This window comes from Catharus ustulatus, chromosome 6 (assembly GCF_009819885.2).
Source record: "Catharus ustulatus isolate bCatUst1 chromosome 6, bCatUst1.pri.v2, whole genome shotgun sequence".
Taxonomy (NCBI): Eukaryota; Metazoa; Chordata; class Aves; order Passeriformes; family Turdidae; genus Catharus; species Catharus ustulatus.
Window position 1 is genome coordinate 25,976,379 of NC_046226.1, and position 27,428 is coordinate 26,003,806.

Genomic DNA, 27,428 nt, shown 5'->3' on the forward strand with positions numbered 1-27,428 from the left:
CTTCTTTTTAAATGAGAATTTTTAACTTATTTTAAAGGCATCACAGTTACTATATTTCCTTTTCCTAATGTAGGGTTATCTTTATAGCTCAGCTTCCCAGCTGTATGGAGTAGAAATGAATGCAGACTTTTGCCAATTGCAAGAAATGATGATTACAAAGTACGAGTTCATTGACAGAATAAAGGTAACTAAATATATGTTTTAGTTTATGTATTTTTAAGCACTGTGTTCAAGGTGCCTGGTTTAAGTGAGTGGCTGGTAAATCAGCATTCTGAGAAGTTTCTGCCTTTTCTTCTTTTGATCCTAAACAAAGGTTTGCATTAGGAAAAAAGATCTTGTATCAGAGAGAAAGAGGGAAATTATCAAAATATTAATTACTTAGCCTTTTTCCTTGACTGGACTTACCCTTTAGCTCGCACAAAACAGATATATCTTAGCTGATTCTCCCAGTGAAATCAATTACATCATTGCCACTCACATCTGTGAAACTGAGTGTATAAAGGATTTCTGTCACAAACACAAAAGTAAATGTCTGTAATTCACTTTTGTTAGTAGAAAAATGTTTGTAGGATTTGCAAATTTGGATCTAAGGACATCTAAAGAACTTAGAATTATCCGTATTTCCTTTATAGAATGTCAGTGTTTGTGTACCTTCCACAAGGTAAAATGGGTTTCAAACAAAGTGCTATCAATATGTGAATAATTTCCCTAGTTTCATTATGGGAATAGTTACTAATAGTTCAAAAAGGAAAAAAAATTTCCTTTCTGGGCCACACCCATTATTTTGTTACCAGCAAAAATTGGTAAGTAGAATATGCTGAGTAGGATACTGTATGCACGTGCTCTTGAATGAAGTCAAAACAGGCTGCTGAGTATAGTAATTTCTTGGGTATAAGGTAACCCAATTTTAAACTAGAAAGAAATAATAAACATAAAATATTTAATACAGGGTGAGCAGTGTCATTGGGTTGCTCAATTCACAGTTGCTGACAGTTTATCCATAACCTTTGGACTTTGCGTATGTTTTGTGTTTATAACACTTTATTGTGATGAAACTGAAAGTACAGTTAGGAACTCTGTCAAGTTAATTCAGTGGAGCTGGAGATCTATAAGCATGCTTTTTAGCCCTGTATATTTTTTATTATAAGCTTTTATGTATTTTCTTCACACCTTGTAATTGTGCTGAAGTATTCATTTCGGAGCATAAAGATAAGATAATAGGTTTTCAAAGCAGTGCCCGAGGACTTAGCTATTTGAGTCTCATTAAATGCTAATTTAGTCATGTGACTGCTGTTATCACACTGCTTTGAACATTTCAATCTTAGATTTTTATTTCGCCCCGAAATGAATCCTCTCTAGAGGTACATATTAGCTTGAAGAATTGTGAGAATCCAGATGCTGGTCATAATTCATGACACAAGTTTGAAAAACTTTTTAGGGACTCTTGTTAAATAGAGATTAATTTTTTCAAAATGATTCTGAATTTTTATTAGAATATGTTCCTAAAGGATAGCAAAGTGAAATGGTATCTTTAGTGGCCAAATCTCTGAGTGAACCTTATGTTTCTTTGGTAAACACTTGGTTTGTTAAAGTACGTAGAAGGTTGCTCAGCATCTTTTGCCATTTGAGGAAACACTTAGATACTGGGAGGAAAGTAAACAGTTCAACAGATCTTAGGAAACTTGAGACCTTAATTCAGAAATTGCCTGTAATCATGAAAGACTTGGTGTGTATTCCATTGGATGACAAGGCAGTTTTAAAATCAGTTGCTGCCTCCTATGTTGTACTGGCATACAGCCCAGCAGATCAGAGAACCAGTTCAGCTGAAACCAAACCCAGCAATATTGGGATTTTGACTGGAGCAGTACTTGGGTTGGCTTACTGTTCAGCCACATGTGCTTATGTGGTCCCAAATTCCCCAAGAGCAATGAGGATGCATTTGGGGAGAATGAGGTGCTTAGGTCACTTTGGTCAGTATGGTCACCTATGGTCACATTCATTTTAGGTCAAGTCTTAAGTATCGTTCAAGTCAAGGAAACATCAAGATACATTCCGAGTTTTCCAGTAGTTTAAGCATCTTTCTGAATTGTGGTTTAAAATATTGGTATCCTATATCAGTATCCTGCCATTAGTATCCTATTCTGTGCATGGGGTTGTTCCTCCCCAGGTGCAGGACCCTGCATTTGCCTTTGCTGAATTTCAGAAGGTTCCTCTCTGCCCATCCCTCCATGGTATCAGCCACACCTCCCAGCTTCCTGCCATCAGTGAACTTGCTGAGGAGGCCTCCCCCCTTCATCCAGGTCATTCATGGATAAATTAAACAATACTGGACCCTCAAGGGACAGCAGCAGTGACAGACCTCCAACTGGACCCTGTGCCACTGTGAATGACCCTCTGGGGTCTGCCATTCAGTCAATTCTCAATCCTCACTGTGCACTCCCCCAGCCCTCACACCCTGAGTTTGCCTGCGAGGATGTTGTGAGAAACAGTGTCAGAAGCCCTGCTGAAGTCAAAGTAGACAAAATTCACTGATCCCTCATCCATCCAGGTAGTTGGTTCATCACAGCAGTCAATCAGGTTGGTTAAGCATGACTTAACTTTAGTGAATCTATGCTGACTACTACTTATCCCTTCAAAAGATATTCCAATTTACGTTTCTCTTCGTATTTGGGATGCAGAAGAATAGAATATCCTGAGTTGAAAAGGACCCATGTGGATCATTGAGTCATGATTGATTTCTCTGTCTTTAGGAGGAAATAAAACACATCAATGTGTTAATGAGCATCCATATTCTCCTGTCTCACTTGTTTTGAAAAATGACGTGATGTGCTAACATCATATAGGTGAAGGTAGATAAAATCACAACAGCTCCTCTGTGCTGACTGGAGAGACAGTTATTTAGTAGGATCCTCCAGTGCTACTGAGCATCCTGCCTTTCCAGCATTTGCAGTCCTAATATGAATTCAGCTGTCAAATCTGGTTTTGTAGTCTTTTCTAGCTATAATCCTTCAGTAACCCACTGACCCTGTGAGATGCCTTTTAGTATCCTCAAAATAGCTTCAACTAGCTTAACTTCTTTCCTGAAATCACTGGTCATTTGTGATAAAATATAGGAAAGTGAAATGTAACAGCCGCAACATACATCATCTCCTCTTTTATGGCACACAGTTCTAAACCAAAATTTAGATGCATTTTATTTTATTTAGAATAATGGATTGAGTATTTTAATTAGAAGAGTTAAACCTGTTTTGGTTTTGGGTTTTTTTGTTTGTTTTTTTTTTTGTTTTTGTTTTTGAAAGGTTATTATGGTATGATAGTTTTATCTACTCTGAAGCCAGTGAAATACCTGTTTTGGTGACTGGTTCAAAAGGGTGGTAGCAGGTGCTGTATAAGGCTGACAGGCTTCATGACTTCTCAAAGGCTGTATTCATCTCTTAATTTATGCCTTGGGAAATTTTTCTCCTTCAGGTGGTTCATGCAGACATCTGTACTCAGCCCTCACTTCTGCAGAAGGCTGATGTTGTTGTAATGAATAATGTCTTTGAATATTTTCTTGACAGACGGGAACAGGCCAGGTAAGCTCTGTGTCCAAACAAGTTACCTATTTCTTTGGCAATATGTGTGTAACCTTGTGAATTATGGAAAACCTTAAGGTTGTGCTTTTTGAAGGCACATGCATAATTTATGTAAGGAAATTGTTTCATACTGCCTGCTTTTAATTGTTATACTTAACTGCTAAGGTGTTCTGGCGGTTGTTTATTGTTAAACCCACTAAACACTGCTGCTTTGTTTACCCAAACCTTGGCTTGAATCCTTGCACTGATATGTTAAAATAATATCTTGCTTCTAAAGAATCTGAAATTACTGTATCAGCATAAGCCTTAGGACAGCCACTGACTTTTAGATGTCAGAGCTTTAATATATACAGACTACAAAGCATGGGTATGAATGATATTTCTAATAGATATTCGTAAGGATGTGGTAGCAAACAAACATGTGGCTAAAGTTCTCTTTCAGGTACAAGATACTCACAGGTGAGCTTTGGCTAATCCAGCAGCATCCATTTAAAATGTAAATAACTCGATCACCCAACGTTTAGAATGGACAGTCAGAATGATGGAGTACCTGTTTCTCCACTTAGTCTCAGCCAAGTCTGACATTCTGTAGCAGCTTCAGCTGAGGCTTGCCCTGCTGCCCTGGATACCAGGTGACAATGCCAGCCAGAGAGGCGCAGAGTAGATGGGTGAAGGACAGTGGGTGTTTCAAAATGCCAGGAGATATGTTTCCAGGCACATGACTGAGAATTCGTTTGATTCTGTCATAACTTGGTGATAGTGGTTTAGTGTTGCATTAGTAGCACGAAGACAAATGACATTTGAAGAATGCTGGAAATTAAATTCATTTTAGTCTGAATTCCCATGCTGTGAGAAATGATCTTACTTGCAAAATCAAAAAAAAAAAAAAAAGGAATGCTGGCGGCTATATTTAAATACTCTGATTACTAATGTCTTAAGAGAAGTACTTGTGTCACGACTGTACACGAAGTATGTGTGTAAAGGGCAGCTTGTTGTGAAGCTTAATAAAGGACTGCACTTCAGGACTGGATTTTCTTCAAACCCAAAAATTAAAAATGTATCAAATGTCAGTGTTTAATCCTTGTTCAAAGTGAAAGTCTTGACTGCCAAATGATATGCATGTATGTGTGAGAATTATAAAGTTACAAAATCTAACATTGTAAGATCATATATTCCCTGTGGTTTTAATACAACGCTTGGTTTTATTCCTGTAAATACATTTGCTTAGATATTAATAATGACTGATAAGCATGTATTCCAAAGTCTTTAAGCTTAGTCTACCTCTGGCCAATAAACTGCAAGTGTTAGATTCATTATACATCAAATATGGGTGTTTTTTCCCAAAAAACCTGGTCACCTACCTTTAAATATGTTTCAGAGCTTGGGAGTTTATTGCTTGTAATGTAAGGAAAAGAGGGTCCTTATTAGTGACAGTTCCAAGTCTTGAGGAATCACTTTCAAAGCTCCAGGTAAGTTCCCTCAGCCTGTTTTAGCTGACACACTTTTTTATTTTCTGTCAAAGTGGAATTTCTGTAGTTAGCTGCTTGCCAGTATTGCTGTAAGGAAGGGTATATACAATTTTGTGCAGAGATTGAAAGGTGGAAGACTTTGGATTCTGTTTTGAGGTTGACCACCAACACATCTTCCTGTACTTTGATTGTCCTCATATGAAGAGGAAAATCCCAGCCTCTATCAGTAGGCTGCATGAATCATTATATTAACATGTGTATTAATATGGCAGTATGAGCTTTTGGAAGTACAGATTAGTGAGAGATGTGGTGTCCCAAGTAGCCAAGTGACTACCATCAGGCATCTTGAATCAGCTACATAGCTTTAAATTGCAGTTGGAAGCAAACACAATGACAGTGCATCTGTCAAAGACGTTGAATGCTCTGTCCTGTTCCATGAGTAGGAGCTGCTCCCAACAGGCCACCCTCTGCTCTGTCCATTCTGTTGTTGGTCATCGGTAGATCATGTGTGGGATACATAGTCAAATTACGTGGCCTAGCTTTCATTGGGAAACAAAACACTGATCACACATGACAAGGTTATGTATAAAGTGACTTACAACAGTAGTTAGTTTTAGAGAAACTGAATCACTTGTTGCATGTGTGCTGATGGGTGAAGTAGATCCTCAGCCCCAAGAGTAGCAATGGTGTCATTTGACATTCTCTTGGAGCAGGCTATAGTCACAGCAGATGAGAAGCCCTTTATGGCCTTAATACAATACTGCCTGGGTGTAAAACAAGAAAATACCCGTGATTCTTCCATGATACTGTTAGCTGCTCCCTCAGCAGATCTGTCAGAATGTCACCCTCTGATCAGGATGCTTGAGGTCTGTACAAATACATAAAGAAAGGAGGTTGTAATATGCAAACAAAATATCTAGACTATTGACTGAGATAATTTATAAAGTTACCTTTATTATCTCCTATTTGAGTTAAAATGGCTTTTCCAGAAATTAAGTTACTGTTGCTGTGTAATGTGGAATGACTAATCTCTCATTGTATGTCTTGCCTTCTTAATGTTGAAACTACTTAACCTTGAAACTGCTGCTGTTGCTTAACATGGTGTTGATTTAAGGATCTGCTTTCGTTGTTTCAGACGGATGTACAGCTCAGTCAATGGGTCGAAGAGGTGCAGCTAAACTATGATGTCTGTATGGAAAAGGATGTTGACAGAGAAGCGCTCGAACAGATACATTTATACAAGATTCTCTAGGAAAAATTTACTAGTATCCTTATGATACATATTTTGGGCCTAAAATGAATTTGGATTGATTTGTGTGAATAAATCGGGTCAAAATTCATATTGTGGTTAATTTGAATCATATATGTGGTTTTTAATGAAAAAGAATCTTTTGAAACAGGTTTTCTTATGGAAGCATTTTATCTCAACAATATTTTGACTTTTAACTAGGAGATATCCTCATGGTTTATTTTTTGCAGAAATGTTAAAAAGAGCATCTACATAGTAATGCTAAAAGAACTTTTGGTCTGCAGCACTGTACCCTGCCAGTGTTTGCTAAATATATCAAACCTGAGAATAGTGAATCTTATTAATGTGAATTATAAGAATGCATTTAGCGTAATGTTACATAAAAGCTGTAGTGCTCTTTCATTTTTGTATAAACCATTTATTATTATCAGTCATAATATTTATTAACAGTATTATCTTTGGTGTTGCTCCTATGGAATTTCTAGCTTTTCTTCCCAGAGTCTGCTTGATAACCAGATTATGTACTGGCATATGTTATGAGGGAGGCAAGTTCATCTATTTAGTTAGTTGTCCTTAAGGTGGGTATTAATATAAAATACTGAAGGACATCGAGGAGCCATGGAGAATTAATACAGCAAGTCCAGGATGATGGAACTCTTTTCCTGCACTTCTGCTGTGGATGGTAGGAAGTGTAATAAGGGGTTAAGAAGCTGAAAATTCTGAACAGGTGTCATGGCTTAGCAGAGGCTTGGTGGTGGCGTAAAACAGTGGAAATTCATAACAGAGCCTCCTCAGAGAGAAAAGATCCACATACGCCCACCACATTTATATTTAGATTTTACGTTCTAAGGATGTAAAACTGTAAGTCAGCTGAAGAATGTTTCGGGTTTTAGCAAACATTGACAAACCCAAGTGCAAAAATACTAACTTCAGGAGTTTTGGATTAAATGTGTTGTGAATTTAGAAGCATTGTTAAAAAGTTTGCTGCACAACTTATGTCTAGTGTGAATGGGATAACATTAAATTGGATTTCAGTCTTCAAATGAGGTATAGGTCAGTGACTTTGATAATACATGCAAAAAGGATCCATGGCACTTAGGCACTCACCAACACAGTAAATAAATGGGACTGTAGAAGGGATAATGAATTTTAAGAAGCCTTTCTTTCATGGCCTGTTCAGAGTGGAAGAGGATGTTTTAACTTGAGTGATACTGAACCACTGCTCAAATATTGTGTTGAACTTATTCCTCGTGCATTTAAAAATGAAAAAAGATGGAAAGCTTTTTGTAAAACATTTATTTTGTTGGTTACTTAGTGGTCAGTGAGACAAGTACCCCTAGAAAAGAAGCCTAGGAGAGGCTAAGCACAGGGTGGAGGGGTAATGCAAGACTAATAGATCTAATAAGGAGAGAATAAAAATGAAGAAAAGAAATGCATGCGCAGTTCAGAATGAGGAAATGAGCACTGTAGTGATCAGTACAGTGGAAGCTGTGACTGGAGTGTATAAATAGGCTTCTATAAAAGAAAAACTGAATGGGTCATAAAATGCTACTTCATAACCCTACTACCATGTTGGAATGTTTTTTACTTTTTCCAGAGGTCCTGTGAGATCTCCCGATTGCCTGGGCTCATGATACTGGGTATGATCTGTGCTCTGCACCTTGTTTTGGTAATATGGGAACTACAACTTTCATTGCAGTTGTTTCCCCTCTTCATGCTGAGTCTTCAAATACTTTTTTTGGGTGTTGATCTCAGATTAAAAAAATTTCAATAGGCTGGAGCAGATCACCAGCATATTTAATGACATCTGTATCCTCTGACTCTGAAAATAGCATGCACGCATCTGGAGCTCATATGCAACAGAGGGTGCAAAAGGGAAGCTCCCCCTGTCTTTTTTAGACATCAGGAGAAATTCAAGAGGTAAGTTCAAGCTGCTGAAATGTGTGTTTTCTCTCCCACCCTAGATGGGTCCTCGGTTAAAACTCTCACATTGACATGTTCCCTGGGAAGAGGTGGTGGTAATTCAGTTTGACTTTATCAAACTGATATTAAGAGATATAACTCCTCTGTCCTTTTAGAAGCCTCTTCCTAACTTGACTTCATAGGGGCAGAGATCATAGCGCCATTCTTAAGGATGTTATGAGCTGAAAAGCTAGCGGCTAGTGTATGAAGGAAGGTAGTAATTGTCTCTTTTCCAGCTGGCCCCTTTCAGTCCTGTTGTACATTCCCACACACAAGGGAAGCAAAGGTAAAGTGTGATGTGGTTTGCAAAACCTCGTGTGAAAGGAGGCAAATCAGTCCTCCCTGTGGACACTCAGAAGACCTCAGACGTCAGCTGAAATCCTCCCAAGAGTGTGTGTATTGCCTCAACTCAGGTTTTGCTTGTTCAGCTTGAGGAAGCTGCCAGAGTATATTCAGCATGTTGAGTCCTTGTTCTTAGTTCTGCTACTGTTGCATTGCATGGTATTTGGCCAGTGACTGAACTTTTCTCTTCCTTGGTGTCTACAGTGAAAATGAGAACAACAAATTCAAAAACAGAGCAAGGTTGTGAATTAATTGAATATCAACTGCTTTGAGATTGTCATATAAAAAATGCTAAAAGTCGGAGCTCTTCTTTGTAAAGTGACCTAATTTAAAAGACCTGAAAAGGCAAAGATAATAGCAGTACCTCTCTGAGATACTTTCTGGCTCTTTCCTTCACCTGACAGCATTGAAAAGGAAGCACAGATTAACCAAAGTGCAGTGTTGAAAATGCATAAATAATTGTTTTCTAGTGCTCTCAGTTTTTACACAGCCCTTGCTGTTAGATGGCCCCTGGTGTTAGGAGGAAGGGAGAAGGGAGAATCTACACCCAGATTTTGGGGCCTGTGTGCAGGGCAGCACTGTGACAGCTGCTGGAGATGTCAGGATGGCTGCCACAAGCTGCCAGCCGGAGCTGCTCACTGCCCCACACAGCTCTGGGGCTGCACAGCTGGTGTGTGCTGCGACTGCTGAGACACAGCTCTGGATGGCCTGACAGAGGTCCCAACCCCAACTACAGCAGCAGTACACTGTGGTCATGAACAGCTTGTAAATCACAAAATTTCACTTTTGTAGGCTGAATTAGAAAAAAATTACTGAGGGAGATGCACATCTGCAGTGTTTATAATCACCAGGAGTTCTTGCCACACATGGAAAGCAGCTCTGCTATTCCCCAGTAGCATAACTTCCCATGCAGTACCTGGTTTCTGCAGAAAGAGCTATCTGAAATTTGAACCCATCAAGAACTAGTAGTAGTAGTAAAGGAAGTACTCAGTAAAAAGAAAAAAAAAAGATTCTGGATCTACTGCAGTAGCCCAAAAAAAAGGTTAAGCTATAAGAATGATAGATTCACTTTGCAGACCGGCAACGTTGCAAATATCTTTACTTGAGGCTTTGTTTTCAAAAAATCACCAAATGCCTAATTAGAAGAGCCTGTCTCTCAAAGATGTGTCGTTTTCCATGTGCCTTTTTTCACAGTAAGCAATGCTGGAAGGGGCTAACGACGCATGCTTGGGAAAACTTGACAGTGGAAAAAGATTGAAGAAACAAATCCAGCTGCTTCCCTCCTCATCATCTGTATCCTCCTCTCTTTCCTAGGTTTCTCCTGTCTCTTGTCTCTTCTCAGCTGTCTTTTCTCTCCTGCTGCCAGTGCCAGGACCAGCCCATGGTGCATTAGGAGCTGGGCCTGAGTATGGCTGCAGCCTGCACGTTTTCTCTGTTACTGGAAGACAATAATAGAAAATGTGACTGGTTACTTCGGCTGAGCAACTTCTAGGGTTCGCTGCAGGCTGGAGTAATGACAGAAACATTTTTAAGGGGCTGCTTTGTACTCTCCAGGAATTCCTGGTGGGGACTCCAGTGAAAAGAGCAGACCCTGTTCCATCTCATCTCTGAGGCCTCACAACCGCCTCAGGCTCTGGCTGCCCCCTGCCCACCCGTGGTAAAGCAGGAGTTGACATGCACAATGCCAGTACTCTTTGCCAGCATTTTAACAAATGACTTCTTATAGATTCTTGGACTGTCATGAGCCCTCTGCAGTAGAGAGGGTTGTATTTGTAGAAAAAAGTGGGAGAAGAAGGCAGTGCTGCTTTTCCAACAAATGCACGTTAAATGCTCCTGGAAATGTCTATACTTCCACTCATTTATTATTTGAGAACAGATTAACATGGCAGTTTTTGGGGAAGGAAGAGAGATGGAACATCATGCTTAAGTGCATATGTTTTGTAAATCCCTGTGCAGAAACTCAGTGCAGCTTGTATCTCTTAAAAATCGACATGCTTGTGTCACCCTAGAGTTTCCAACAGGAACAAGGTAGCAGTGTGCCGGAAGGCTTAGAACTGATCATCTTGAGTCCCTTGTAGCTTCTAATGTAGGAGTTCTCTATGTGAACACATGCTGGAGTCATTCCCCATCCAACAAAGAGAGATTAAAATCCTAAACCCAGAAGTTCGCTATTAATTATAAGTCTTTTGTACTTAGCATTTGCTTTCCCTTGTTTTTTTCCTGCTACATGATCTGTGAGATGTCCCAGCTCCTCCTGCAGTTGTGGTACTACTTTGCCTATTGACCCTGTCTAGGGGATTCCTGCATTCATGTTTCTCTGGAGACTCCTCTCCTTCCACTTGGTGGGACAGGAGAGGGAAACAGTTTTCATTCTTCCATCACAGGATGCATCATACATCCAGGTTCTCCTGATCTGCCCCTCTCTCTGTGAAAATGGCCATGAGGGCTGACTTTCCATCACCTGGCTCAAGCCCCACCAAACACCTATAGGGCAGGTGGGGGAGAGAGGAGGGTCTGTGTCTGCTCAGCTGTGCTTTCCCAGGTTTACCCAAGCAGGGAAGGCAGCCAGCCAAAACTGGAAATAGCAAGGATAGGCAAAGTTGCCTAGAGATTTCATGCCGAAATCTGAAGTACAGTAATTCACCAGAGTTGCTAGCAGACCCAACAGAAATCAGGCCCCAATTATCTGCAGTATTGTGTGAACATATGTATTGTGTATGTGTGTATATATATCCACCAATATAATGAGATTCTGCTTATCCTCGAGAGTCAGCTATGTACACTGACAAAGGTAGAAGAAAGGAAATAATATTTCCTATCTTCCAGATGGGGCATTGAATTTTGTGTGGTCATTGTGATTGTGTAAATGAGGTAATTGCATGCACATGGTCTGCTGTAGGATTGGTGAGTACACTTTTTGTGGTCAGTATTTTTACGGACTTAAAATTGGAAGCATGAAAATGCATAGCTGTTAAAATGAATAATCTCCATTTAAAAAATGACATTAAGAAGATAAACAGTACACAATTTCACTGGGGGGGAGTAAGGGAGGGAAACAGAACATCACTGACGGCTTCCTGGCAAAACAATTTAAGACACTAGAATACAAGCAGCAAGCTGACACACAGATAAATATTTTAAGAGCACTGCTGTAATGAAGAATTTGGGTGGAGCTGCTTACTTCCAACTGCTTGAACAAAGGAAAAATTACTAATTTTAATACTAAGCTAAACAGAACGTTAGCAAAACATCAAGCTTAGCATCTTAAAATGAGACTAAGCATGATGTTGCAGAAGCACTTGCCAACTAACTAGGGTTGGATGCTGAGGAGCAGTGTTCTCTACTAGACATCAGAGATGCCTGCATGTTTTCTTTCAGTCCTATGTAAGGTGTGCATACTGAGGATGTAAGCAAACAAGTACATCAGCTTTGTAATTTTGAAAGCATTTTGAATAGTAAGTACATTTCAGTTAGGAGCTGTGGCAATTAGGGAAAATTATTATGAGCTAGTAAGCTCAAGTAATCTTGAACTACTATGCTACACATATGCACTAGGGGTTTCACTCTCAGAAGTCTACACAGGAGCATCTCGGGCATTTCCACTGATTTTTTCCCACTTGTGTATGTTAGAAAGACTGGACCAGTGACTGGTAGGTCATTGTCAGCTCTCTCCATTCTTGCCAGGGTAATAACCCAAAAGGTCATCAGCAAAAAAATTCAAACCAGAGCCAGGCAATGAGGGGGTCGCCAAGCATTCAAGGATTTTATAGTCAAAACTACCGCATGAGTACATGTGGTGTTGCAATACTGTGAGCCTGTGTTTTTTAATGCACTTACTGAAATTAGTAAGGACCACCACTGTCTATTTAAAATCTCTGCGTCATAGACTGACTCTCTACTTCAGTGTCATCAAGGTGTCAGCCAAAAATTCTGAAGTGGCAGTAAGATTTGCTAGGGAAGAATCCAAAATATGTTCATCTTTTGGCCTGCTTTCGGGAAGGGGCTGATTGTGGAGAACAGTACATGTTGTTGGCCTTTTTTTATTTTTAGTGACTCATATTTTGGACCTAATTCCTGTTTGTCTTTCAATGCCAAACAGAAATTACTATTTAGGTCAAACTGCTGTTGTGGTACTAATAGAAGCAGACATCAGTTTTTTTCGATCGATTTCGCAGCTATGCATTTTGCAGAGTGAAGTTCCCTCTCTAGGCTACTTCTGACATTTAGCTGTGATGGTGTTAATACCAGCTTCTAGTGCTACCTCTGCCATTTTACTTGCACACACTCAGCTGGGGAATATAGCTGGGGAGCTACCTTTCAGCTATAGCTTTTTTTCCCATGCAGGCTCTGAGTACAGCATCTTCTGCTTCCAGATCCAGCTTTCAGGCCACTTCATGCTGCTGCTGCTGCATGGTCCCATCTCTTCCCTTTTCAGCTCTTCCTGTAAAGTGGTATGATCCTGCCTCTTGGCTGTCCATGGCTGCTGCCAGCTTTGCTATGTTCTGCTTCCCTTAAAGGATTCTTTTCTAACTCTGACTCCCCTTGCCTCTTGCTTAATGCTTCCTGATGAGTGACAGCTTTGGAGAGGAGCCTCAGCTCATGCCCAGAGGTTTTTAGCCTGTGTTCTGTGTTCTAGCCTTGACTCTGATGCTGGTGTGTCTCTGCAGTGAGGCACCGCTTCACTGCTGCCTTGGAATCAGTGCCTTGGGCATGCATGGAAATGGGAGACCTGGTAGCTTAGCCTTCTGGCACCAGCAAATGAGGTTGCTGCAAGTCTCTCATCCCTACCCATCAGGTAACAGTGAATGGAAGTATCTCTGCAGTACAAAGTTGACACAATTTAAGCATCTTCCTTTTACAAGAGCCACCACGATCCATTAGATGTCCCGAGTACGGGAGTTGTTAGATAAAATTGAAGAGGGGTGGGTTGTTTCAGCTGCCTGCTCCACCTTCAACTCTAAGCATCAAGACTTCTGAAGATGGATCCTTAAACAAATTTATGCACAGATGCTCAGACCCTGACCTACAGCCAAAGATATGGGCTGAGAGAGAAAGTACAAAAATGGATTTAAGGTACCTTTGAATTTCTGCATTATCTGTATTACTTGGCTTGCTCTGATTAAATGATACTTTAACTTGCTGAACAGCCAAATATGAGCTGGTTAGCAGTCCCAGGGTCTCTACTACCAGCTCATGTCTAGAAGGCTAAAGTACCTCTTAAAGCTACTATTTTCTTCCTTTCCATCCTCAGATTTTTCTGCAGGTAAGAGGAACCCTGAAATTAACTGGTTTTTGTTCACTTTGAGAGGGCTTTGCTAACAGCATGACTGAGCATAGCCTGATAATTAGGAGTGGTTTTACTTACATAGATAACAAGATGGTTTCTGTGAAATTTCCCAATCCCTTTCAAACCGATCCTCTTTTACGGTACATGTATGATATAAAATCCAACACTGCATTAATTTTTTCCTCTCTTCTTGGTTTTGTATCTTGTTTTTGTGTTTGGTTTTGTTCAGTGAGGTTTTTTTTCCTGGTCAATTGTTTCACCCAAACTTTGCACACAAAACAGTTGTTGCCAGCATGAAACTCTAGTAACAAAAGGATGTTCTTACTGCTTTGAGTTGATAGTCGTGCTCTGAATTAACAGATGTTAGTTGCAGCACTCACGTTTAATCATAACTGTGCATATGGTTTAGCTCTCACAGATAATAGGGATGAGTATTTAGTAGCTAGAAAAAGGTATTTCACTGAGACTTTGAAGCAGACCATTCAACCCAGAGCTAATGCCTTTCAGTAATAAGGATTTATTTTATTTTACTGTCTTGTAGCTACAGTGTTATGATATCCAGACTTGGGATTATTCCTTCATCCTTCCTGCAAGTGGCTGCAAATGGCATGGAGGGAGTGGAGAAGACAGGGCTGATCAGAAAGTAATTCTGTCCCCTCCCCATGCAGGCCTTAATAGTAGTGAAGGACCTTAGCAGAGAGGAGAGCAGACAAACATCCTGTATGTGTGGATGACGTCCCTGCTCACAGCCTAAATTAACTGTCAGAGATATCTAGGCTCCAAAACAAGTATTTCCAGTGCATGGGAATGGGCTCACCTTGCTGCTGTGATCACAGCACAGGAGAAACAAGCTGCAAACTTCTCAGCATCACCAGAGCAGTCTGGTTGGAAAAGCACTGCTTGGTGCCCCAGAGAGGAGGTAAAGCCTCCAGACCCAATAATGATCTGAGCCTGGTGCTTAGCCCTGTTCAGCAGTGCACCACAGCTGAGCCTTTTCATCACTCACAGCTGTGAGCAGCCATCTGTCTGTTGCTGCAGCCACTGGGTTTGCTAAATCAGAGAGGACTTCTCCCCATAAATTCTCACTTTGCTTCTGGCATGATCTGGACTGATTTCTATCCTAGCAGAACTATCCCATTTCTCCCAGTCATGTTGCCTTTACTCTTCCTACAATGTTTTCAGAAATGTACATGAGCTATCCAATTACCTCACCCCTTGGTGAGGGAAGCTGGAGTACAGAGGTCAATAGACTGGGATCTCTTTCTGCCCAAACTGGTTCACCTGGATGCTGGTACCCAACCAGTCTTGCTGTGAGGTGGGAAAGGGGCAAGGCAAGAAGGAAAAATAGGAGAAATCAGGAGCAGGAGGGCTTATTCTGAAAGAATTAGAGGAAGATTGCTCCATGCAAGGAGTCTGTCCCTGGGAGCTGGAGTGATGCACAGCTGATGGACAGCTTTCCCTTTCTCCTCTGTGTGCTCCTCATTCCCAGGACAGTTTTGAGGCACTGGGCATCTAGTGAAGAGGAAGAGGTGTATTAGGGGGAAGAGAGAACAAGGAGCCGGCAGAGGACTGGCAGCACCTAATGAGTGTGTAGCCTGGGATAGCAGTTAACACACCTCCCTCCATGGGGAACAGCCCTCTATAAAGTTCTGGTCTTCCACATCTATGCTTATTGGCCAGAGAAGATCCTGAGTGCACCTCTTATCTGTGTTTTCCACAGAAAGGCTTTCCAGATTGGTTGTCAAGAAGGCTCTTTCCCATCTCCACTGCTCTCAGACCCTGGTCTTTGAAGGAGCTCTCCCTCCAAAGCCAAGGCTCAGCCTAAAACTTTTAACCACCCCTACCAGTGGTTTTTTCAGAAGCCTTATTTATGACAATATATACATTAGATACAGATTGCTTAATTTGCATAGGTGCCAGACATAGAGATACTCAAAATTTGGCAGGTAAGCCCAGACTCCAAGGGTGTGAGTGTTGCAAGAGGGAGGAGACAGGGTCCTTGTTTATGTTCCTGTGAGGATTGCTGCTGGCAGGGCAAAATGGGTTTAACTGGAACCCGAAAGGTTTCAGATCAAAGCTGTGAAAGAACTGTAAAACACATTCTGCTCTCCTTCTGCACTGCTCCAGCACTCTCTTATTCTTTGCTTTAAGCAAAAACTTTGACTGTGGTCAAATTATTATGCGTGTGAAGAAGGTGCCACTAAAGACAGCTGCAGCAGGTTTTGGCAAATCAGCTAAGTGTGAGACATCCCGGTGGAACCTTGTCAGGTTTAGCAGTGATGGTTACACATTGTCTGCCTCCCATCTCCCCCACCTCACTGCTGGGGTCCTTGCACTTGCAGTGGCCAAAGCTGGGGCTTGCTGCCTCAGCCCACACAGTCCACCAGCCAGACACAGTGGAGAAATTGCCTTTATCAGCATCTGCTCCTGTTTCCCATGCTGCTGGGACAGACGGCACTGGGAGAGGGCACAGCAGAGATGGGGGAGGTAAAGTGTTACAGATTGCTGCTGTTTAGTTTGGCAGAGCCCATCTGTCAGGGCCTTTAAAATGCATTCAGTCCCAAGATGGAGGTTTCCAGCACAAACCAAGCAGCTTTAGTTTGATGCTACTTAGTAGGATCTGCTCATAATGAACCAAAAACTTGGCTAGGCACCTCTGCCAAATCTAGCCAGGCAGTTCAGTGCATTAGCATAACCAACTTACTGCTCTTCCCTGCAGAGTGGAACAAGATGGGTAACACACCTCATCCCTTCCTGTTCAAAGCCCAGGGTTTTGTCTTAAGCCAATAATAATGGTGGGCTTGTGCAAAAACACTGAGCTGTAAATGAGAATGTTCCTCATAAATGCTTGAATCCTGTTCTGCTACCTGACAAAAGAGATTAATACTTTGTCACTATGATACCTCAAGAAGGGGAGATTTGTTAGAGTTTTGCAGACCCTTTGCTTTTGAATGAGAGGATCTATGTAGAGTTTAAGATGTCTTAAATTCTACACATTTTAGCTGATTCATCTTGAGTTTTCTAGGTGGAGACATGGCAGAAATTTGCTAAAAATCTAATTGAAATTTTACCTGTTGGCAAAACAACAGCTACGAGTAATTATTGTGAAGGCACCTGTTGACAACTGAGGTTACTTAAACCCTCTTTGATTTCATCACTTGTCTTTAGTAAGCAGAAGGCACATCATCGGAAATTCTGCTGTCTGAGGATGACAGCAGATTGGGGATGTGGTTATCTGCCTTCACTTACTCCACTCTGAACACTCCCTCTCAGAGGCTGAGTGGGATGGCCAGAAAATAGGGAGGATGTGGTTTCTGAATTTTGAATCATGACAATTTTTCCCCAATACTTTTATCTATAGTAACTAAAAAAATTCCAGCCTGGTAATTAGACTGTAGTTGGTCTCAGGCTCTGTGGGCCTTGACACTGGTTTCTTAAATTTCAGGACTAACCAGACTAATCAAATTAGATTTTTTAATTGAAAGTTCTCCTAAACTGATAGTCAATTGGAGGCCAAGCTGAGCAACAGCTTTTTGGAAGTCATTCTGGTACTTCCACTTCTGTTTGTATTTCTTCCCAAGGAACTCTTTAGTCCCACACTAATTCTTTTTGTAAAACCTTGTAGTAGAGGCGTATGCAGGCTGCATACTAGAAATAGATAATATGTGAGAAAATATTTCAGCAATTTGATCTTTGCTATTTCAGCCTGTCTTTGAATAGATGACCTTCAGAGATCCTTTCCAGCCCTATTTGTTCCACTCTTCATAATACCTGTGAATTGGTATTTATGGGTACCATGGGAGCATAATGACTGAAAAGAAGTGGATGCCTCTTGCTTACAAAGATTTCTTACTGGTAAACCAGTTAATTACATGTCAAAAAAAAAAAAACAAAAAAACAACCAAACCCAACTAATCAATGAAAAAGCACCCCAAAAAAACCTTTGTGAGGCCTCCAGAACCTTAAATATGTACCTCAGAATAGCTGAACTCTATTTCTCTATTTTAGACAGTAAAGATATGATAAATATTTCTTCTCAGATCAGGCGAGAGCACGTGGAAGGGAAATGTGGTACTTTTGTCAGTTTTTACCCAAGTCCTTCCTGGCTAGGGGGTTCAGCTGGTACTTGGGTCACTTCTCTCGTGCATCTGGGTAACAGCAAGTGAACAAAGCCTCAAGTGATTAGCAGTGGTTCCTGCAGGACCCTAAGAGGTGGCTTTCAGCGCACTTCAGTTCTTCCTAGTGACAGGATTATCTTGGTCCCTGATCAGGATGAAACAGGGATGCAATGTATCCCACAGATATTCCCCATGAGAACTTGTGTTTACAGCCTGCAGTTCTGCTGCACTAAGCACCAACTCCAGTGGTTTGTACAGGATTAGATATTGGTGTAGTACCTGACCCTCTGTGTAGTTTAACACCAAACTTAAATTCATTCTATATTCAAGCTTCACTAGATTTAATGATCACCTCTTTCAGTCTTTTCTCAAGTTGGCTGACACATATAAACCTGTTACTACTGTGATATGAACCTTTTTCCTGGCGACTGTTCAGCTTATCTCTGAAATTCATCTTCAGGCTTTGGACCACTCTTATCCTGAAAGGTGAGCAATACTAAAATGCAGCAATCTGACCATCACAGTGCATCATAAACTACCTATGGAAAAATCTGACAGATGCCTTACTTAGAAATGCTTTGGTTTAGGTATGTCATTCTATTTTGTTTCTTTAATGCGTTTCTATGAAAACAAGGTCATGGTTTAGAATTTAATCTTCTCTGTATTCCTGACTTCAGTCATAACCTCTGTCCGCGTCAGAATTAGCTGGGACATCATCTTTACGGCATACACCAGGTTTGAAAGAGATCTTTTCATCTTTTCATCTTTCTAGCTTTTTTTTTTTTTCCCTGTAAAGATCTGAAACCTAAGCAGAAAAATAATCAAAGTTTTCTCATCCTTTTAAATTATTCTTAGTGTGAATTGATTTTGTGGTATTGATTCCAGGAATACTGTAAGCAGTACAGTATTACATGTCTGTAAGCAGTTATATTTTGTGCAAATATATTAAATAGTAAAAACAATTGAGTGCATGGATTTATAAAAATATAATAATTCTTTTATACATATAACATTCCCGTATGTACACAGACATAATCATAGAAATTCAGTCAATCAATGTGGCTGCTGGTTACATTAGTGCATTTATTTTTCTATTCTATGTTCTCACTAGAAAAGATGATAGTGACCTCGCAGTTGTCTTTTTCAGTGCAGAACAGCATATACATTTGAAACTGATTGTGAAAAAACACCCCATGAATTTCCATGCGCAGCTGAAAAGGTGAGTAAGAAAACTGGTGAAAGATGCATTGCAGAAAAACACAGAATAAAATGTAACTTTATACATAAAGTTACTCACTACATAAGTTATTCACTACAGGAAAGGGGATTTAAATTCAATGTCAGAATGCCATTAGCTGCCCTAGCTGAAACCATGCCTTATTTTATTTTTGTTTTAAGGTGGTTGTATTTGAACTATTGAAAAAAGAATACCAAAATAAACAAACTTTCACTGCTACTTATTCCTTGCTTCAAAAGGATCTAGGAAATGGTAGATGTATAGATACTTCAAATCAAAGTCCAGAGTTTGATTAATAGGCTACCTGACCTTTCCCAGGGAGACAGAGCAGGGAGGGCTGGAGAGGGCCGGTGCAGGGAAGAAGGGCTGTGCAGCTCTTCGGGGCTCTCCCGACTTGGGGCAAGAACTGCATTTATGCATAGTGATTTCTGAACTGCGTATTTTCCACTCTCGTATGAGTTGTCTGCTATTGCTTAGGGGTTCACCTGCCTGCTGGTTTTGGGATTCATTGACTGTAAGTCAGTTCAGAAACAGTTATATGGGTATAAGCTACAGTGCTAAAAGCACCATTAGCCTAGTATAACTATGTTCACCCTACAGGGCAGAAAGTCACTTTATTTATATTCTTAAGTTAAAACATTACCAAAATATTACAAAAAATCAAATCACTCCTGAGAGCAAAGAGATCAGATGAATGAGCTATATTGCAAAAGCTGGTTGGAATACTGTAGTGTTTATAGTGCTAATGTTGGTACTTTAGAATTATCTGCATTGTAGCTTAAAAATAAAGTCATAAATATTTCAATTTATTTTAGTTGTGATTATTTTGTCTTCAGCTCCCTTGTCAATGTGTGGCTGCAACTGCACCTTATGAAATGCATTCATCCAAGATGGTTTCTTAGAAATCTTAGCTTCCCATGAATTGCCTTAGTCCACTTGTTTTTGCAGGTTGGGACTCATCTGCCATGGTAAGGAGAACAATTTAAGTAATTTCACTTGAGGTCTTGGTTAGTATTTTTTTACTACCATGAAACAATCTAAGAATTAAAGGATAACAGGAAACTCCTTCAAATCACATTTTCAAAAGCATTTTCCAAAAGTGACTATGTTAGTAGACTTTATTGTCACCAGAAAGCCTCTGGTAATCTTTACAAAGCATCTGCAATGAATAATCTTCCCCTCCCCCATCCTTATTTGTCGCCAGAAACAGCTTATAAATGCTCAGTTGAAGACAGTGCCAAATTTTGCTTTTAGGCACACTTGTAAATAGGAAATATTTCCACTGATTTTGGTAGAATTATTCCAGATTTACGCAGATGCAAGTGAAAGCCAAATTTTGCCTGGGTCTTCCCTCATGGGTGCCACTTGGTGCCCTGATCAGCACCAGAACTGCTGCCTCTGGTGTCAGTGGAAGGCAAGTGCTTCAGCTGAGTCTGCCCATAATTTGACAAATTATTATAAACAGATTTGAACAAATATTTCTTTACAAAACAAACTGGTCAGCAGGCTCCAGGCTTTATTCTCTTGATGCATTTTACAGGAAATAATATCAAGTTAGCTATTATGAAACTACCCCCTCCTCACACACACATAATTGTTTCCAGCTTGCTGATTATTGCCCTTTCCTTAACTGATAGAGTGAGAAGAGAAATAAAAATATCTCCATACAGTAGGCCAAATCCTCATCTGGTATAAATCGACATAGCTCCATCAAAGTCAATAAAACCATCTTGATTTACACCAGTCAAGGAGCTGATGCACTATAATTTTTTTACTTGCTTTTAAAAATAAAACCTTATGTGATTGTGTAACCAACATTGCAACAGAAACCAGAATTTTCTTTTGTGAAGTTAAACGTGCCCTCCCTTTGACTTTCAAACATTTTCACTTAGTCCTTCTATTGCTTTTTTTCCCTTTGCCTTCTGGCAGAATGCTCCTACCACCCTTGTGTCATGAGTGAGGTACAAGCTGGACTGAAAGATAACCACACACAAAATAATAATTTCATGGAGTAATAAGGACAAAGAATGAAATGCTACCACTACTCTTTCACCCAAAAGAGGAAAGAGGGCTAAGCAAAGTGCAAGATAAAAAAACAAGACAGATATTCTCTCTGATCACCATTCTTCAATTAACAAACATATATTAACAGCACCAAGAAATTAGTAATTCTTATACAGTACTGTAAACTACTATTATAGATTAAATTTCTTAAATAATCTTTAAAATAATATAAAGAGACATATTACAAGGTTTACTAAAGCTGATAGAAACTATGTGCTCTGTCCGGACGAACATTTCTAAAGTCTTTTTTTGGTATTCTCTAGGGGCTGTGAAACACATGGTGATTTTTTTGGGAATACTTTTTGTCTCTTGTACTTCTCAAAAGCAGAGCAAGCTGTTCACATCAAATCTTTTACATCCATTTCAGGGAGTTCTAAGCATTTTCGTGCAATATATTGTCAAATAAAGGTCTAGTCTTTCCCAAAACCTTCATTTTTTTGGCTGGTTGTTTTGATTGATGTATATTCAGAAATTCATGATAATTTCAATAGCATCTTGAAAAATTGGAATTATTTCCTTGTTAATGCTCACATAGTTTTGTACTGGTTCAGCAAAGACTTTTAAGAAAATGTACATTTATTAGTTCTTGGTATTTAGCAGCCCCTAATAGCATGCTGGTAGTTTTATTAAAGTTAATGGTGATATTTGCAGGATTGCAGCCTTTAATTTCCAATAGCTTTTTTGAACACTGTAAAAAATTAAAGTGTAATAAAAACATGCATTAACATGAACTTCCAAATGTTTTCATTCAAAATGCAGTCAAGATTAAGCTTGCTTTAAAATACATATTCTATTGCTTTGAATAACATCTTGAAAATCATTCTATGATGTCTGTAATTCAGTTCCAAAGACTGAATTGGAATTCAGTCACACAGTCTAGTCTCTGTTTTAATACATATATTTTGATTCATAGACCAGTGTGAAACATATTCAGAATTGACTGAAAAAGTTTTTATAGTAAGACTGGAAAATTTGCATATCATAGTATTAGGCACATATTTGGTGAATATCACTACACTACTTATTTTGATTTGGAAAAGATTGCTAATCTCCATTACACTGTGAGCCCTTTAGCTTTGGGATCCTGCTTTCTCTAAAGCCATCACTTTAGACTGCAGCTTTATTTTGTGATGAGGCTTTTCCACCTGGTCAAATGAATGAATGACTGAGATACTGATGCAGAAAAATTAAATTCAGGTTCCTTTACTACCCCTCTGTTTCCATGGCAAAATAAGATTTGAAAACATGATCGCTGTAGAAGACAGTAGTTTCCCAAGTAAATAAGCAAGTATTTATAGGCAGACACTCTCCAGATCTGTGCAGAGAAAATTAAAAGCAAACAGAAATTGTCAAACACTTTCCATTCAGTTGGCATAGGAGGAGTGGCCCTGTCTGTAAAGAAGGGTGGTGGTAGATCTTGCCAGACAATTCTGTCCCATGTAGGGTGGGCCAGTCTTGCAGAACATGGGCAAGGAGTACCAAGGCCTGGTGGAGACAAACAAAAGTTGTTCAGAAAGTCAGGTCCTGTCCTCCCTGGTACTGATGCACAAAAAACAAGTTGCTACAAAACGAAGACAACAAATGAAAAAAGATTTCACTTAGCTAGAAAGTGCAGCCCTTCACAGGGTGACAGCCCTTCTGGGGCTGCAGGAGGTTGGCTTTCAAGCTGCAGTTCAATAACCCAGAGCACTCCAGAGGCTGCTCTCTACAAAGCTGGTCCTGTTTCCTACATCACAGTGGAGCAACAGTCTCTTGCCGATATGGACACTTGCAAGGCTTGAGTTTTTCCTAGAAAAATCGCAATTGTTCTTTGAGGAAGTTGTGTCAGCTGATACTGAGTGGGATGGTCTGGATGCTGTAGGCACAGGCCATTTGCCAGCAGGTTGGAGACCAGGGACCTGGTGAGTGTGGTGCCCCATTTTGGGGAGACTGGCTTCAGCTCTGATTGCAGAAAAGTTGTCAAAGCAGAGTCCTTCCAATGGTATGCTTCAAGCTCAGAACTTGTTTCAGCAGAAAACACAAATGTGACCAGTTCCAACTCAAGGTTCTTTCCTCTAAGTATAAATCACATATGAAATAAGTGTAGAGGATTTAGGTAACATCTTAGACTGCTTTTATTTTATACACTACAGAAAAACTTTTATTTTATTCTGAAATGTAGCAACAAAGGTGGAAAAAGAACACGGAATTGTCTTGCCTTCAGCATGCTGAAGCTTTGTAGCATCTTTAGACTGGATTCTTGGCTTTGGAGACTAGAGAAACCAGAAAGTGTACTGGAAGTGAAGTCAAAACAGCTTGTTACCCAACTTGCTTTTTCCACAAAGTATTGAAATATTAGAACTCAGGCAAATAATGCTTGGATACAGCTCTGTTTGTGTTGATTTCCATTTGTTTGTCTGAAGCCAAACTGGGTGAATAATTTTGCATTCTTTATCTTAGCAGTGAATTGTGTGGTTCTGAAATTTGAGTAAGATAAGATCACAAGCAAGTAAAAGCATGCGTAGGCTGAAAAATCAATATGTTTCAAAGTAACAGTTGAGAAACAAATTATTCCTGTACTAATAGGCTGAAAACTAGGTTTAGAGATTCTGCTAGGGCTGATAGTATTGCTAATAGTAAAGCAGTATTAAAAGAAATTTGAGCTGCCTCCATAGTTAGATGTAAATCATGCCATCACCTAGAAATAGGTGGTCAGAAGACTGAAAATGGTAACTGTGACATTAAGGATATTTTAAGTTTCTCACTTTTTGCATAATTAGATATTGACAGCTGTAGATCTTTTTAATTACTCATGCTGATGTCTGGTCTTTCTGTTAAACTTGAAATTTTCTAATATTTTACTTCAATTATTCAGAATAGCTACTCTCTTGCTAAGATGTTCCTGTTTTTCAGTTCAGGACTCAAGGTCATTCTCACCTAATAGTGGCAGAATTCCTGCTAAGTTAATCACATTTAGATCTATACCATGCCTAACATCAGAAAGCCATTAATAACTAGCTTATACCAACCTAAGTCTGTTCTCTGAGTGATGATACATCTTAAAAATAGTTTCCTGTAAATGAAATCTACATTTCTATACTAATTGTTACTTTCTAGGAGTCACTTTTTTGGTAACCTTTGCACTTTGCTGAAACAAAACACTCATTGCCCTTGAGAAATACCTGAATAAGCCATACTTAATATACAATTCAAGAATAATCAATGGCAGTAAGTGAAAACTGTAGGCTAGCAGCAATATACAGGTTCCCTTTGCCACCAGAATCTGCCTTTTCTAGCCCCTGCTTCATCTAAAGCATTTAAAATGGCGTATAATTCAAACACCTGACTGTTCAAAAATAATCCTCAGGACCTCCAGTCTCTGCATCTGGTACATAATTTACTAGGACAGAACTAAATATCACCTATTTATGTTTCTATATGAGGTCTCCTGAGTGCTGACTGCCTACAAGCAAGCCATACATGTATTGTAAACATCCATGTATTTGTAACACAGAATTCCCCAAACTCTCATCATGTCAGCAGATGACTGACTTTTTAAAAAAGCAATAGCAGTCTCATCCTATTTGAAGGTATTTGTTTGGTCAACAGCATTCTTTAGAGAAAAGCTGTGTTGACAGGAAAAAGGACAGGTTGTTGAGTTATGAGGCTGTGGAATGATTGCAGTAGGGAGGACTCAGCAGCAGCAAGTAGAACTGTAAACTAAGACGGGTGTCAATTCAGTGCTTTGGTGAAGCCAGAATGACTCAAGTGGCATGTTGAGGCACACCAAACAGAGTCTTATCTGCTTAGTTCTACATAAATGTATTAAAAAATAAAAAGATGGAGTTTGGACTAGAGGCCTCAACATGTAAGAAACTCCCAATCCAGACTCTTTGATTTTTATGAGATGGGGGAGAATTGCTGATTAAGGGAGCTGTGTAACTTACAAAGTTAAAATCTTCACATGTGATGTTAAATGGCTGAGGAAACAGTAGAAATGAAAGAAGACTGACCTATTTTTTGACCTATTTAACAATGACTGTAAATATCTACATGCCCCTGAAGTTCCAAATGTATTTTCTTGGAAGTTTTTTAACAGCTGTGAAATCACTTGTTACTTCCCAATTATAGTGTAACTTAGAATAATCAATGATCACATTCTAGAAGAAAAGCTGGCCACTGAGCGTACATATTTAAAGGGATGATTATGACTGGATGGTGAGGAGCAGAAGTTGGAAGGGATCAGGGTTGGAGCAAAGGTAAGGCCAGAGACAACAAGTGGGGCTGGTTCATACAGGACAGAAATGTGTTGTGTGAAAGAAGGTGAAAAGTCTTGTAGTAGCTCTAGGAGCCTCACACATACTATGCAAGAAGCCACTGTCTTTTCCAAGGGAGTGGGGCTTTCTAATCTGGAGAAGCCAGAATGAAATGTCAAATCTTACCAAATTTGGCAGTTTCTGTTAGAATGTGGACTGCTCTTGTTCCAGGAAGGTTTGTGGTGTTGTGAATTGATCCTATCACTTACAGTTTAGTAATTTTAAATGTTGTCTTTCCAGCACATTGACAACTGTTAACTCCATGACTGTAATCCTTCTGGACCAGTGACTGGAGCTTGTTTAGATTCCAGAACTTTCCCAGCCTTTCTGGGTTCCCTGTGGTCCTCCAAGTCCCCCTTGCTTTTCTAATCCAAGCCAGGATGCACTGTAGCCCTCTCAATGTTTGCAGGGGCAGCAATCCACAGCTGCATACCCTGGGGGAAGAGAATGCAGTCCTGGGGAGAGGCTGTGTAGTAGAGATAGGAGGAGGTAGCCTCCTGTGGAAGGGAGAAGGGAGCCAGCACTGGGAAGAACAGACTCTTACTCTGCAGGCCTGTTGCCCAAGCCATTCAAAGGTTAGTTCTGTTGTAACAAGCCCATTATCTACCCGATGGTAACACCATTTAGCCTGTGCTATTGCTACCTGACTTGGAGCTTTAGATATAATCCAGTGAAATCTATCATGAAGTCCATACAATCAAATTGATGGCTAAAACCCCGACTTAAGAGCTTTATTCAAAACAAAAAACACAACATGGCATTAACAAGATCCAAATGGAATTCATACAGTAATACAGACATGGTCTTTATTTTTTCTACAAAGTTTAACGTGGGCCTGGTTTGAAATGTACTACAATATGCATTACTTGTTATGAATAAGGAAACCATTTATGACAGAGTACCCAATGGCATCTGCCATTACAAGTGACTTAAAAGCATTCTTAAATACTATAAATATCCCAAGGAATTGTGACTTCTTTCTCCCACAGAAACTTTTTACAACATCAGAGCAAGCTAACTTTTGATGTACACTACTGCTGTAAAGCTGGATATGACAGCTCAATGCCAAACTGTGTTTCTGATTGATAAGGATGCAATTAAAGTAATATTAACAATTGTTTTTTCCTCATGATCTAAACTATTCTAGAACTGTAAGTTCTAGGCAACCATAACAAGTTCAGAGATTAAAAAAACAACAAAATAAAGCTGAAAAGGGTGACATTAACGAAATGTTATAATCTATTATTTTTGAAATCAGGTGGTGAAAGGCAAGGTAAAGTTCACTTTGTACAGATAACATCTATACACCACTTTCTTTGCAAAGTGTCAGAATAGAGAATCATCTGAATCATGTGGTGCATAACATTTTTCTTTTTCTGAGACAAGGTCCACATAAAGTGATAAGGAGATAGAGCAAATTAGAAGGTGAATGTTGAAACCATGAAAAGAGTAATTTCAAACGGGTACCTGTGTTGCCTTTTAATTTTTTGGTTGTCACGTGTTCATCCCTGTCATTACCTAACCTTCCAAAATAGGATATGGATGAAAATCTTTATTTGACCCAGGGTTTCATGCACCTGCAGAAAAAGAGGACAGAATGTGATCATTTACTCCAGTGAAGCAGCTTTAAACAGGCTGAAAACAGCATCTTTCTCAGGTGTCCTTGGTCTATTCCCTTCTCAGTCAAACCTAGAAAGAGACAAGCCTGAGTCTGGAGAACATTGGCCATCATTTCATTTTGCTAAGCGAGCCACAGAAGTTTATGGTGTCTCTAGATAAGGGATTTTACGTGTTACCTACTACACTTTAAATTATTATAATCCTATCCCT

The 27,428-nt window shown here is 39.7% G+C and overlaps 1 protein-coding gene across 4 annotated transcripts in view; it reads left to right on the forward strand.

The window, feature by feature from the left end:
• The window catches only part of LOC116997402, a 35,726-nt gene extending 15,682 nt beyond the window's left edge, over positions 1-20,044 (forward strand). For 3 of the 4 annotated variants that reach the window (XM_033062041.2, XM_033062043.2, XM_033062044.2), the window contains exons 5-8: positions 74-184; positions 3,469-3,575; positions 4,954-5,044; positions 6,180-10,760. In XM_033062041.2, the coding sequence (XP_032917932.1) occupies positions 74-184; positions 3,469-3,575; positions 4,954-5,044; positions 6,180-6,296 (426 nt within the window). In that variant the 3' untranslated portion in view covers positions 6,297-10,760. Of the gene's footprint in view, positions 1-73; positions 185-3,468; positions 3,576-4,953; positions 5,045-6,179 lie in introns of all 4 variants that reach the window. The other variant, XM_033062042.1, reaches the window with a different exon arrangement.
• The last annotated feature ends 7,384 nt before the right edge of the window (positions 20,045-27,428 follow it).